The sequence below is a fragment of the Pan paniscus genome, chromosome 16, assembly GCF_029289425.2.
Source record: "Pan paniscus chromosome 16, NHGRI_mPanPan1-v2.0_pri, whole genome shotgun sequence".
In the NCBI taxonomy this organism is placed as follows: Eukaryota; Metazoa; Chordata; class Mammalia; order Primates; family Hominidae; genus Pan; species Pan paniscus.
In genome coordinates, this window is record NC_073265.2 from 41,818,198 (window position 1) to 41,830,885 (window position 12,688).

The 12,688-nt window shown below is 36.7% G+C and overlaps 1 protein-coding gene across 9 annotated transcripts in view; it reads right to left on the reverse strand.

Moving 5' to 3' along the window:
- The window catches only part of ATOSA (atos homolog A), a 100,661-nt gene continuing 87,973 nt past the window's right edge, over positions 1 to 12,688 (reverse strand). For 8 of the 9 annotated variants that reach the window (XM_034938779.4, XM_034938778.4, XM_034938777.4 and 5 more), the window contains 4 exons: positions 11,951 to 12,109; positions 5,487 to 5,555; positions 3,079 to 3,278; positions 1 to 648 (listed from right to left, as the gene is read on the reverse strand). In XM_034938779.4, coding sequence (XP_034794670.1) covers positions 495 to 648; positions 3,079 to 3,278; positions 5,487 to 5,555; positions 11,951 to 12,109 — 582 coding nt within the window. In that variant the 3' untranslated portion in view covers positions 1 to 494. The remainder of the gene's footprint in view (positions 649 to 3,078; positions 3,279 to 5,486; positions 5,556 to 11,950; positions 12,110 to 12,688) is intronic. The other variant, XM_063596651.1, reaches the window with a different exon arrangement.

Below are 12,688 nucleotides of genomic sequence, written 5' to 3' on the forward strand. Positions count from 1 at the left end.
TTACTTTTAAAGAAGCTCAACATTTTATTCTCATTTCCAATAACTTAAATGAACAGCACTTAACACATTACACAAAATTAAAGACTTGTGCATATATTTCAGATTTCAACATTAATGTCAAAAATACATAGTATGATTTTACATAGGATTTGTGCTACATTAGAACACTAGAGACAAACATCACTTGAGTATTAAGGAAAACATTAAATATTAAATAACTGAGAAAATGTGTAAACACTAATCTAACTGGGGGTTTTGCTATTGCAACATGTCCAATGAAGTGGTTTCAACAGTACAAAAAGGATTAGGACATGAGTTTTTCCAGTCTACATGGAATATATGGATTTCATTTCAGGAATCCTTTCATAAAAGCTGGTCCAGGATAACAGGAGAGGATCCACTCTCCTGATTGTTAATTTGGTACACTCCATTCTATGCTAATTTTTACTTGCAAACTTGGGTACTGAGTAAATACTTTAAATCATCACTCCTTATCAACATCTTGGTGAAAACTGAGGGTTTGTTGGTGATTCAGTGTAAGATTTGAGTTCATATGCAGCACCGCTATCAACCTCCATTGACTTTCTAGAGAACAGGAGCCGTACGTCTCTATGGAGGTAGATCTTTCCAGATTTAGAACTCTGGAACCTAAACAAATAAACAAAATATAAGACATTTCAGAGAACGAGTCTTTAAAAGAAACTAGAATAAGTAAAATTTGAAAGTAGGAAGAACTAATCTTGCTACAATATTAGGTCAACACTAACTCTTTAACATGATATTTAAGATCTTTCTAAAGACCAAAGCATATGCTTTTATTTAAATGCTGCTCTCTTACCATTCCCTAAATACCTCTTACTCCTTTCCTTCCCTCAGTGCCTGAGATGCTTCTTCCTGTAAATCTGAGTGTCAAATAGAATCTTACTTTTCCTCCCTGACTCCACAGTACACGCACCTTTCCTCATCTGCAGGTTCACGTGGCAGTTCACTCACATTACTCAATAACATTACATTTGGGCTCTGTAGCCCTGGCATCTTCTAGCTCCATAGACTGACCCATTTCACACAGCTTAGCCTCCCATGATTTGGGGTAGATGATAAAAAACTGCTATAATCAGCAGTGGCTAGGCTAAGTAAAACCCAGCCACCATCAAAAGTCAAGAGAAAAGTTAGCAGTAAAATGAAAATGGCTATCAAAACTGTATATGAAACTGTTTCTATCCACTGCTAATATCTGTAATACAGTGCAGGGATTTGGAATCTTCACTCACATTAACTTACCTACCAAACAGACAAACATACCCTGTAGTGCTTTCTCTTTGTTTTTCCCTTGGCATAGCATAAATACTCTCTGGGTTTGTGGATTTTACTCCTGAACTAGCTGAAAGATGTGGTGGTTACAGCTCTGTATGTTAAAACAGACTGGCTCTGACTGGCTCACTCTTCCCTCCTTTCTGAAGTTTTTCACCTTCCCAAACTGAAGGAGAACATTCTTTGGGAAGTGTACAGTTTTCCCAAAAAAGGTTTCTTTAAAGTATCCTGTCATTATGTGGAGATTATAAAAGCTAAGGTGGCTGATTTTTACTCTGGCCAGTATTGGTTTTGGTTACAAATAGCTATGGTTGTTAAACTTCAAGAGGAATGCTGTCAAATGCAAGTTTAACCAGAGAGGGTTGAATCTTTTTCTAGTTTCGTAGGTATTCTTATAGTCTGCTATTTCATACCATGTCATTCATTCATTCATTCATTCATGTGAGAGTCTTGCTCCTTTGCCCAGGCTGGAGTGCAGTGGTACGATCTCAGCTCCCAGGTTCAAGTGATTCTCCTGCCTCAGCTTCCCGAGGAGCTGGGATTACAGGTGTCCACCACCACGCCTGGCTAATTTTTGTATTTTTAGTAGAGATGGGGTTTCACCATGTTGGCCAGGCTGGTCTTGAGCTCCTGACCTCAGGTGATCCACCCACCTCGGCCTCCCAGAGTGCTGGGATTATAGGTGTGAGCCACTGTGCCCGGCTATACCATGTCTTTTAAAAAAACTTTTCCAAGTCTGTTTTTCATAGATTTTTCATTCCCACAATCTGTGTAACATTTCCCATGTGGCTTACATCAGGTAGTGTCAGATTTGGTTTAAATACATTGTGCTGGCTGAACACGTCTTTTGCATACAGAACAACAGGCAGAAGACTGAGATGAAAGAACTAATTAAATAGAGCTTTGGGGAGAATAATTAACGGACTTTCATGTATGGGACTTGAGTGTACAGCTCACTGCTTATTCACTCCAGAACACCACTGCAAGGCATATATAAAGAAAGATAGCAGGTGGTCCCCATCAGCAATAACAGATTGAAGACGTCTTCTGCCTGGACCCGAGATGAAAGGTGACTCCTCCTGATGAACAGAGTGAGACTCCGTCTCAAGAAAAAAAAAAAAAAAAAAAAAAAGAAAAATATAAAATGATTTATATGGCTCATATTACTTTTTTTTTTTTTTTTTGAGATGGAGTCTCATTCTTGTCACCCAGGCTGGAGTCCAATGGTGTGATCTCAGCTCACTGCAACCTCCACCTCCCGGGTTCAAGCAATTCTCCTGCCTCAGCTTGAGTAGCTGGGATTACAGGCTCCCACCACCATGCCCAGGTAATTTTTGTATTTTTAGTAGAGACAGGGTTTCACTATGTTGGCCAGGTTGGTCTCAAACTCCTGAAGGTGATCCGCCCACCTTGGCCTCCCAAAGTGCTGGAATTACAAGGTGTGAGCCACTGCGCCCGGCCCTCGTATTACATTTTTAAATAGTATTCGTTTAGAAAATGTGTTTCACTGCCCCAGATGCATGTGTTTTGGCATAAAATATTTTATATTAAACAGCTATAAATGAAAACTTCCCTAACTCAACAAGTAATAACCACCACAGGAAGGTATGCCATGTACTTTCGGCATCTTGGCACATCATCAAGAGTTCCCAAGCTAAGCAAAGTCCCAAGGGACACTGGTCTAGTTAGAGTCACAGTTTTAAAAACAAAACTAAAAATTTTAGAGTTGTTCTAAAGTAACATTTTCATATTAATTTGAAGCATTACCTCAGATGTATGAGGTAGCGTAATAACCGTTCTTCTGTGTGTCGGATGTTCTCTTTATTAACACTTCTCTTCACTTCTTGTTTAACAGGTACAGAAAAAGTTCTTTGTCGTAGGAATGTCTGATGATTGGCTGGCATATCTCGTAAATCATATATCACAACAAACATCTTCACCACAGTCTTATTAGGATTAAATAAGGTCTGAAGAAACAATATAGAAATTATTCTTTAAAAATAGTGATTTGTTGATGTGATTCAGAATGATTGTGCCAATAATCAAACAAGATTTTAAACAACAAGGTAATACCACTGAATATAATTCAGTTTCAAGGACTAAAATTAACACAATTTCAAAAGTTTAAGAAATAATATTATTTTTTAAAAGGTTCAATTTTTTGTTTTACAATAATATAAGGTCCAATAACAAATCAAAATCTTTAGTCACAAATTTCATATATATAAATTTTACTCCTTGTTCAGAGGAGCAACTTTAAGGAATAGTTCCAGTAGCTTAAGCAAAATACATCCTTATTGGGTTAAAATATTCCAGTTCAATTATTTCAAACATAATAGCTTTGCTAAAGAGTATCAAGTTCAAACTTCTCAAAATTGGGTTTTAATTTTTCTCACATTTTAATAGCAAACAGAATATTTCAAATAAAAATACAAGCTCTGTAAAATTAGCATGTTTGATGTCTTAGGTACATATGATTATTATAAAATTTAAAATAGGTGCTCAAAGAAGAGACTTTTTCCTATCTGAACATTTCCCCAAGTTTAGAAAACAAAGCTCACTATTATTAATTAATTAGATCTAAAGTAGGCTAATACTTCATTTACTCATACATGGAATCATTTCAAAATTTGTAGCAACACTAGGCCTTAAAAAATTCTCAATATTATTATAGACCAAAATATGTATCCTGGTAAAGACTGAATTAAATTCAATTGTTGCTTGGTTATGAATAATTGAAGGAATATTATTTTTAAAGTACTCGTTTTGAAACAAAACCCCAAGCTGCTGATCTGACTTTAACCAAATTACCAACACATCAATAGGTAACTTGGTACCCAGGCTTTCAGAAGCTCATCCGTGGCACTGGACATCACTCACTGAATCAAAATGAGAAATATATCAATATCATAATCCAGTTTTTGAAATCTAGTGAGTCTTAAGATTAAGGCTAATACATTCAACAACCACACCTCATAAGCCAGGAGTTCAAATCATGTTTATACACAGTTAAACTGTATACAGAATAGAAGACATATAATTAACCACTAAAGCTGGCAGTCTCCAAACAAGAGGTGAATGTGTTACCTCCGAGTTTATGATTCATTATTATCACAACTGACAGCTAGCTTTCCACTGACCCACACTTTCTCATGAGCTGCATAGCCAAAGGCAAGAGAACACTGTCACTCCTTTACTTCAAGAAATCAGTTTACTTGTGGTATTCTTGTGGTAATTCCTCCTCAAACTTATATAAATATGTATTACTATATATGTGTGTATATATATATACACACACACGTACACGTTACATACTTCTGTTTCATTCCTGTGTGATATGAAATAAACAAATATACAGATTCCTTGCAGTATTGGAACAATGATGATGAGTAAAAGTGATCTGACAAAGTACTGAACACACTGAGGTCAAAGGTCATACAAAGTCTTGTTGGATTAGATCAAATCCTGGGTATGAGGAGCAAGCCTTAGCTAGACTCTCTTTCAGTCTGCAAACTCTGTAATAGATTTGAGGGCTTGCAGGATTACGCTGGGTCAGATCTAGAGTTAACTCAATTTCAAGCTGGCCTTAATATCAGATTATTCTTCTGAGAACCCTAGACCAGGGATGATGAAGGACTGTTCTGAGACAGCAGGACTCTCCTGAGCCAAAAGAGATCAATGCCTAGACCAAAAGGAATGATGCCTTCTCTGCCCTGACATCTGTCAGACTATATTTCTGCTTTGTGTGGTCATCTCATTAAATCAATTTTAGAAATTATTAGAAATAAAATAATTTTGTTTCCCAAGTTTTCCTGTGAAAGCAATTCTAATATTTGGGGTCTCCTTTTAAACAGGTTCGTCTCAATTTGGTTTATTAAAAAGAAGGCACCAGTAATATTAGGTTCTAAATATGTATTGAAGAGTCCTATTGAAGTTATGCAAACTGTCATATGCTATTTTTCTTAAGTATTCACCTTGATTAGCTTATTAATGCTTTCCTTTTATGGAGGTCCCCAAATGGTCATTCCTGGGGCAGAGCAGGGAAACTCCAAACAAAGCTGCAGCCCCACTGTTACTTACCAAAGTTGTTGCAGCAGCAGTAGCAGGAGAAAGGGCTAAGTTCTATATGTATGTGAGAGAATGATTATTGCAATTGTAGGCTATAAAACACATACCACTTGTATTGTTCCTGAAGGAGGTACTCGATAACCCCTTTTACCAAGGGACTCTAAAGTAATCACACCCTTGAAATAAAAGAAGACAAATTGAGTACAAACTGATGCATATGTACATAAAAGACTAAAATAAGAATAACTCATGTAATTTATTAAAATTTCAGAATTCTATTTCTATGGAAAAACATTCATATTGAATTAATAGAGATACATTCTATGTTTCTACCCCTAAGGAAACACTTTACTGTTCTTCCTGGTGATGTCGCTATAAAGAATATATAACATCAATGGCCACAGCACTCAAAATTACTATTAAGATATAGGAATAAAAGAAAGAAGTTCCTAACTAAAAAGGAAATAAAGGAAGGTAATAGGACCCTTCCCATGTATCTTGAGGGAGAGGGGAAATGAAGAAGCAAGTAATTTATTGGTCTTCGGGCATGTAAAAAGTCACAAGTGTAGGAAAGTAAGCCTTGGCCAAAAATAAAGTCAGTTCTTCAGTCTGCGAGTTAAGTTACATATCTGGATTTCTGAATAAAGACAGAAAAAAAAATAGAAAAGCAATTTGGAAGTCTGTAGTTCCTGCCTGGTACTACTTTATGGGATAAGAGATGTTTAAGACAAAAAGTGAAAAATGAAAGTTAAATCAGTAACTTTCAGGCTGTGGAATGTTCTATAGTAAAGCTATAAAATCTCACTTTCCTAAAATTAAATATTTCTTCAGAAACAACTTTATATCATGTTGTGTCTTAATCTGGATATTATTAAGGTATTTTGCTTTTGTTTGGTCATTTACTTATTAAGGAATCTAAGAATCCAAATTGATTCTAAATCAGAACACAATGGATTGAGAGCTGATTTGAGTCAAGGTTAAAGCTAAATTAGGGTCATGTCACTAGAGAAGTCTAAAAGAGGATATCAGGAGTCCTCCAGTTAGTTTGGTACTCAAAGAATGATCCTCAGATGAGCATCATCAGCATCACTTGTGAACTCGTTAGGAATGTGAAATGTCTGGCCTCTTCCCAGACCTTACAAAGTCAAATATACATTTTAACAAGATTCTCCAGATTATATCAATTTACATTAAGGTTTGGGGGCCCTGCTCTACTATATGAAGTAGTTTTTCTCAGGATGTTCTCCTTACTGCAAAAATGCAATCAATGGGGAAAAAGTGTATGTTAAAACAAGGTAAGTTCAAATTGAATGTGTAAAAGTTTCTCAATAACCAGGATGATCAATAACCAGGATAACCAAATGACTATCAGTGGTAATTGTGATACTTAATTATTATTATTATTATTATTATTATTATTATTATTATTATTATTTTGAGATGCTTTCTCACTCTGTCACCAGGGCTGGAGTGCAGTGGCGCAATCTTGGCTCACTGCAACCCTTGCCTCCCGGGTTCAAGCGATTCTTCTGTCTCAGCCTCCCAAGTAGCTGGGACTACAGGCACTCACCACCACGCCCAGCTAATTTTTGTATTTTTAGTAGAGATGGTTGGGGGCAGGGGCGGTGGTTCTACCATGTTGTCCAGGCTGGTCTCGAACTCCTGACCTCAGGTGATCCACCCGCCTCTGCCACCCAAAGTGCTGGGATGACAGGCGTGAGCCATCGTGCCCAGGCTGTGATACTTAAAGAGCTTTAAAAAATGAATGCTGATGCATTTACGTTAACTGGGCTAATACTTTTCTTTCAAGTAGTTAAGGAGAACTGTATGTTCTACATTTCATGATTTCATTATTATACATTGTACATGCCAAACTTATGTAAAAGCAAATATAAAACAGCACTGTTCTATCAGGTGACGTCTCTCTGTTGGGTTCGGAAGTTGGACCAGGGTTAGGAAGTAAAAAGGAGTGGATAAAGGTAAAAGGGAAAGCCACATTCTGACATATGAATTTACTCCAAGTGAACAACACTTGACATCAGATTATTAAATTAACACATTAAGGTTAACCCATACGTGGTTCTTGACAAATCAGATTTGTCATGTGGTTATTTAAAGCATGAAAAAAGCACATCAACAAACTGCAACCCTAACCAAAACAGCAATGAAACTTTAACAATTTATCTCTTACAATCTGCCCTACGTGCCTAATGAGGTACTCTGTATACCACTTTTTTTAAATGAGCAGAGTGTGGCTATTTACTCTACATGAAAAAGATATGGTATATTATACATGTTTTCTTCCTAGTTTCAGAAAGAAAAAGTAAAATATACCTAAATAATAGCTATCTTTAAAATCACATAACTACACGTAATATATTACCGTTCTTCCTTGCCAGCCATCTGCCTCCCCACCAAATACATACAGTAAAACTGGTAAGGCAACTACTACCAAGTTTATACTTGTTTCCTTTAATACATTCAATTCCAATAGTTTTTAGAATACAGTAACTGAATCAATTTATTTAAAAAAAACAGCTTTTTGAAAAAAACCATAAAGTTGAAGGCAACAATTTAAAACAATTTGTAAGCAATGTTAAGACTAGTAGCATTGGCAAGTTAGGAATTTTAGAAAGGGACTGGGAAATTATTTGGAATTTTATTAATATTCATCATTATTGTAATAATTTCATCATTTTAATTGATCAGCATATTAATATTTATACCTAGAAAAAGTTACCATATTTAACACAAAAGAGAAAAACACATTTTCTTCTGGCATTTTTTTTTTTCTTTTTTTTGAGATGGAGCCTTGTTCTGTCATCCAGACTGGAGTGCAGTGGCACGATCTTGGCTCAGTGCAACCTCTGCCTCCTGGGTTCAAGCCATTCTCGTGCCTCAGCCTCCCGAGTAGCTGGGATTATAGGCACCCACCATCACGCCCAGCTAATTTTTGTGCTTTTAGTAGAGACGGGGTTTTACCATGTTGGCCAGGCTGGTCTTGAACTCCTGACCTCAAGTTATCCGCCTGCCCCAGCCTCCCAAAGTGCTGGGATTACAGGTGTGAGCCACCATGCCCAGCCCTTCTTCTGGGATTTTAAAATGGAATAGTAGGGTTAAAATAAATATGGTCAAAATCTTATACAAAAATTGCTCAGATTATTATGGAATAGGGAATATGCACAAATAAGTGGAAAACTGAAAGAACTTTATCTTGATCTGGTTAATTACAAAGAAAGGAAATCATACGTGGCCCTAATATTATAATGAAAGTCTTATTAGAAATTTGCCACTGGCACACCTGCCTTAGATATTTCTGCCTGGTTTCACACTGCAACCGTTTCTAAACAGCTAAGTGTTGTCATATAACACTTGGAGAACATTTTTACCACTGACTCCCAACCGGAGAATAATATTATATGGCTTTGAGTTAATCTTTAAGGGAATTATTTAAATGAGAAGTCCTATACCACCTCTATACCACAAAGATAGGATTTTCTGTGCTAAAATTTTACCCTTGTGAGTCATTTGTATAATCTGTGATAAGAGGTCCCAAAATTATTATTAGAGTAACAAGGTTATTATAAGAGTAACAAGTGTTTTATGTCTTCGCTCTGCTGGTCTGTGATATGTACAGTCTTACCAAAACATAATCACATTCTTTGAAAACAGATTCAACTACAAAAATAATGAGAATATTCCCTGAGGAACAAAATTAATTCATAGCAGGAAAGACTGGAACTGGGTCACTTGCAAAAAGAATGCATTCCTGGTAAGTAAACTTTTAATAGAAAAATACAGACTATTTTTTGAAAATGTTCTAATTTTTTCATAGGAAAAATATAAATGGGATCGTTGATTGAAGAATGTTATCAGAGAAAAGAAAGTCAGAGTTTCTCAAAAGGATAGATTAAATTCAGTAACCCGATTTATACCCTTGCCAATACCTATTCAACAATCTGCAATCATCTGCGTGTACATCTCTAGTACTTTCTGGAGTGACAAAATCTTTTATCTCCCAATCCTTCATTTTTGAGATACCAACTAAGGTGAAAGATTAATGCTGTCTTGCTTTTTAAAAGCATAGTTCAAGTTACCTCTTGCTCATTAATTTCCATCAAAGATATTTATTTGAGCTGATTTTCAGCCAGTTTACTCTTTTATCTTGTTTCCAAGCCATCCTAATGGCCAACAGGGACTCTGTTCACTAATGATAGATCACAGTATTTTATTTTATTTATTTTGAGATGGAGTTTTGCTCTTGTCGCCCAGGCTGCAGTGCAATGACGCAATCTCGGCTCACTGCAACCTCTGCCTCCCGGGTTCAAGCGATTCTCCTGCCTTAGCCTCTTGAGTAGCTGGGATTACAGGCGTGTGCCACCATGCTCGGCTAATTTTTTGTATTATTAGTAGAGACAGGGTTTCATCATGTTGGCTAGGCTGGTCTTGAACTCTTGGCCTCAGGCGATCTGCCAGCTTCAGGTGATCTGTCCGCCCCAGCCTCCCAAAGTGCTGGGATTCAGACATGAGCCACTGTGCCTGGCCAGATCACAGTATTTGAGACATCATCTTTCCATCCTCTATTACTATATGCCAGTAAAAGGTGTGAAGCTGATGAGATTCTTGATGTCCTGGTAAGGCAAAACAGGCTGTTGCTATATTTTCATATTGTAAGCATTCGAGTATGATATGCATTTATTCTGGTATTAAACTTATCTCAGTGGTACTTTCCATTTTATTAAGTGTCCAAAATTAGCAGTTATTTTTTCAAAATAATTCTGGAAAAGTGGGTACATCTTTCTATGGTAAATGAACAGGTAGCATATGTAATAACTGGGCAGGTTTGTGAAGGGGGCCTCTTCTTTCGATAATAACCTATGCTGGGCATCTTCATGCTTATGACCCACAGATGTGAATGTTGTTGGGAAAAGAAAACTTTGAATAAATAAGCAGTCACCACTCTGCTTTTTCTATCAAAGTGTCAAACACTAATCAAGCTCTTGACTAAAATCTTCACCCTTAGAATGGAGTAAGCTTTCCTTGAAGAAACTGGGCCAGTAATGAGTAGGCCACATATAGGTTCCTAAAAGTAGCTTCCTTTCCTCTCTGTTGTTTCTCAATTGTATAGATGTCCCTTTTTACAGCTTTTATTAATAACAAAAGTCATTGTTACTAATGTCCTTGAAGACCTAGAAGGTTGTGGAGAGGGGTGTTAGGAGAGGAAGCAGTTGGGCCAGATAGTAAGTTAGGAAATTCAAGCAGCAAGACTAGGCTATAATGTTCAATGCCTACAGTAATCTGCATTTCTCAAAAGTAACACCTAAAATGAAAACCCAGATTTGACTCCATATTTGATACCATCACTGTCAACTTTTTACAGACCTGCATGGCTAGCTACTTATCTCTCTTTGTCTTTTGGAAGAGGGCTGATACTAATCATATACTAGTACTCAGTATTGTTTTTGCAAATGAATGCTTATATTATCCACAAGCCATTGGAATAAAAAAATTGGAAAGGTGAAATCATAAGATTGATCTTAAGGCTCAACACTATAACTCAGAGGTGTCCAATCTTTTGGCTTCCCTGGGCCACACTGGTAGAAGAAGAATTGTCTTGGGCCACACATAAAATATACTAACACTAACAATAGCTGATGAGCTAAAAAACAAAAATCACACAAAAAAATCTCATAATGTTTTAAGAATGTTTACAAATTTGTGTTGGGTTACATTCAAAGCCTTCCTGGGTTGCATGTGGGCTGTAGGCCGGACAAGCTTGCTGTAACTCCTCTTAGTTATTTCACTCTCCATTAAGACAGCGTGAGTCTGAAGTAGCTAGTATTCTAAAGAACTCTAGGATTAGGCCAGTTGTGGTGGCTCATGCCTGTAATCCCAACACTTGGAAGGCCAAAGTGGGAGGTCTGCTTGAGGCCAGGAGTTCAAGACCAGCCTGGGCAATATAGGAAGGCCCTGCCTCTACAAAACATAAAAATTAGCTAGGCATGGTGGCGCATATCTATAGACCCAGCTATTTAGGAGCTCCAAGGCAAGAGGATGGTTTGAGGCCAGAAGTTTGAGGCTGCAGTGGGCTATGACTGCACCACTGCATTCCAGCCTAGGCAAGAGTGAGATGCTGTCAAAAAAAAAAAGAACCCTAGGATTAGAAAAAAATAGACCCAAAGACAAACCAAACCGAAAAGGGAGTAAAAGGGCCATACAGAAGCCTTATGTCACCAAAGCCTTGTAGGACTAGAGGACACAGTGCACACTAAGCATTTGAGAATGTGTGTGAACTCAGCAAGATGGAATTACAGTGTCACTAATCAATTTTTATCATTTTTTCAAGACAAAGAGAAATAAGTACATTTTTAGTACCATCCTTAAATGCAAAAGAGGTTATCTGTTGTTTGAACTAGCTTAGAAAGAAGTTGTGAGGTAATATTTTGGCATATTAGTTTGTATTCAGCTGTTAGGAAATGATTTATATTTTCAAGTACTGCATTAAAGCACTTAAATTTGTCATTAAGTTGGTTGATTTGGCAGGAAAACATACAATATAAAAAATACTTGCCATATAAGGAGAGGGAGCATTGTCATCTGAAACACTGTAGAATGACACTTCAACTGGAAGAGTCAAATGTGTGGGGCAGAAAGCACCACTTGCCCCTACCTCGGCAGTAAAACCATCAACAATGCCGAGAGGATCGAAACGATAGTTCAAGACAGATTCCTGGAAGACAAAATAATTTTAAAAACTCAATTAAAAAAGCTAACACATTCATTTTTTTTCTATTTAAAGAAATATACACTTAGCCTAAAGGCAGAGAAGTGATTAAAAGAAATATATTACTATGCTTTCTAGCACTAGAACAGTGGTTGTTACCATTGCCATGTCCTTATTTCTGCTTTTCATCTGACTTAAAGTCAACTGCATCTCCCATCAGTCTTCTACCATCCTACAACAGTTTGGTCTTCTCTCACTATTCCAACTCACACTGAACTCTCCTGCAACTTCAGCATTAGTTAGGCCTAATTGTTTACTATGTTGTTTTTATATCTGTAAATTTAAAAATATGCTCTATCAGAGCAGGTATTTATCCCTCACAGTGCCCATTCATGGTGCTAGACACAGAGAAACACCTGAAAACCTAACAGGTTATATATGGAAGTTCCATCAAAAGATGAAGTCAAGCACTTATAATTCTAACCAAGAAATAATTGCTTCTCTTATAAATACTGTAGTATGTGACACGTTTTAGTTTAAAACATAAAAATGTGCATTTATAAAAAGTTTAAAAGTACAGAAATA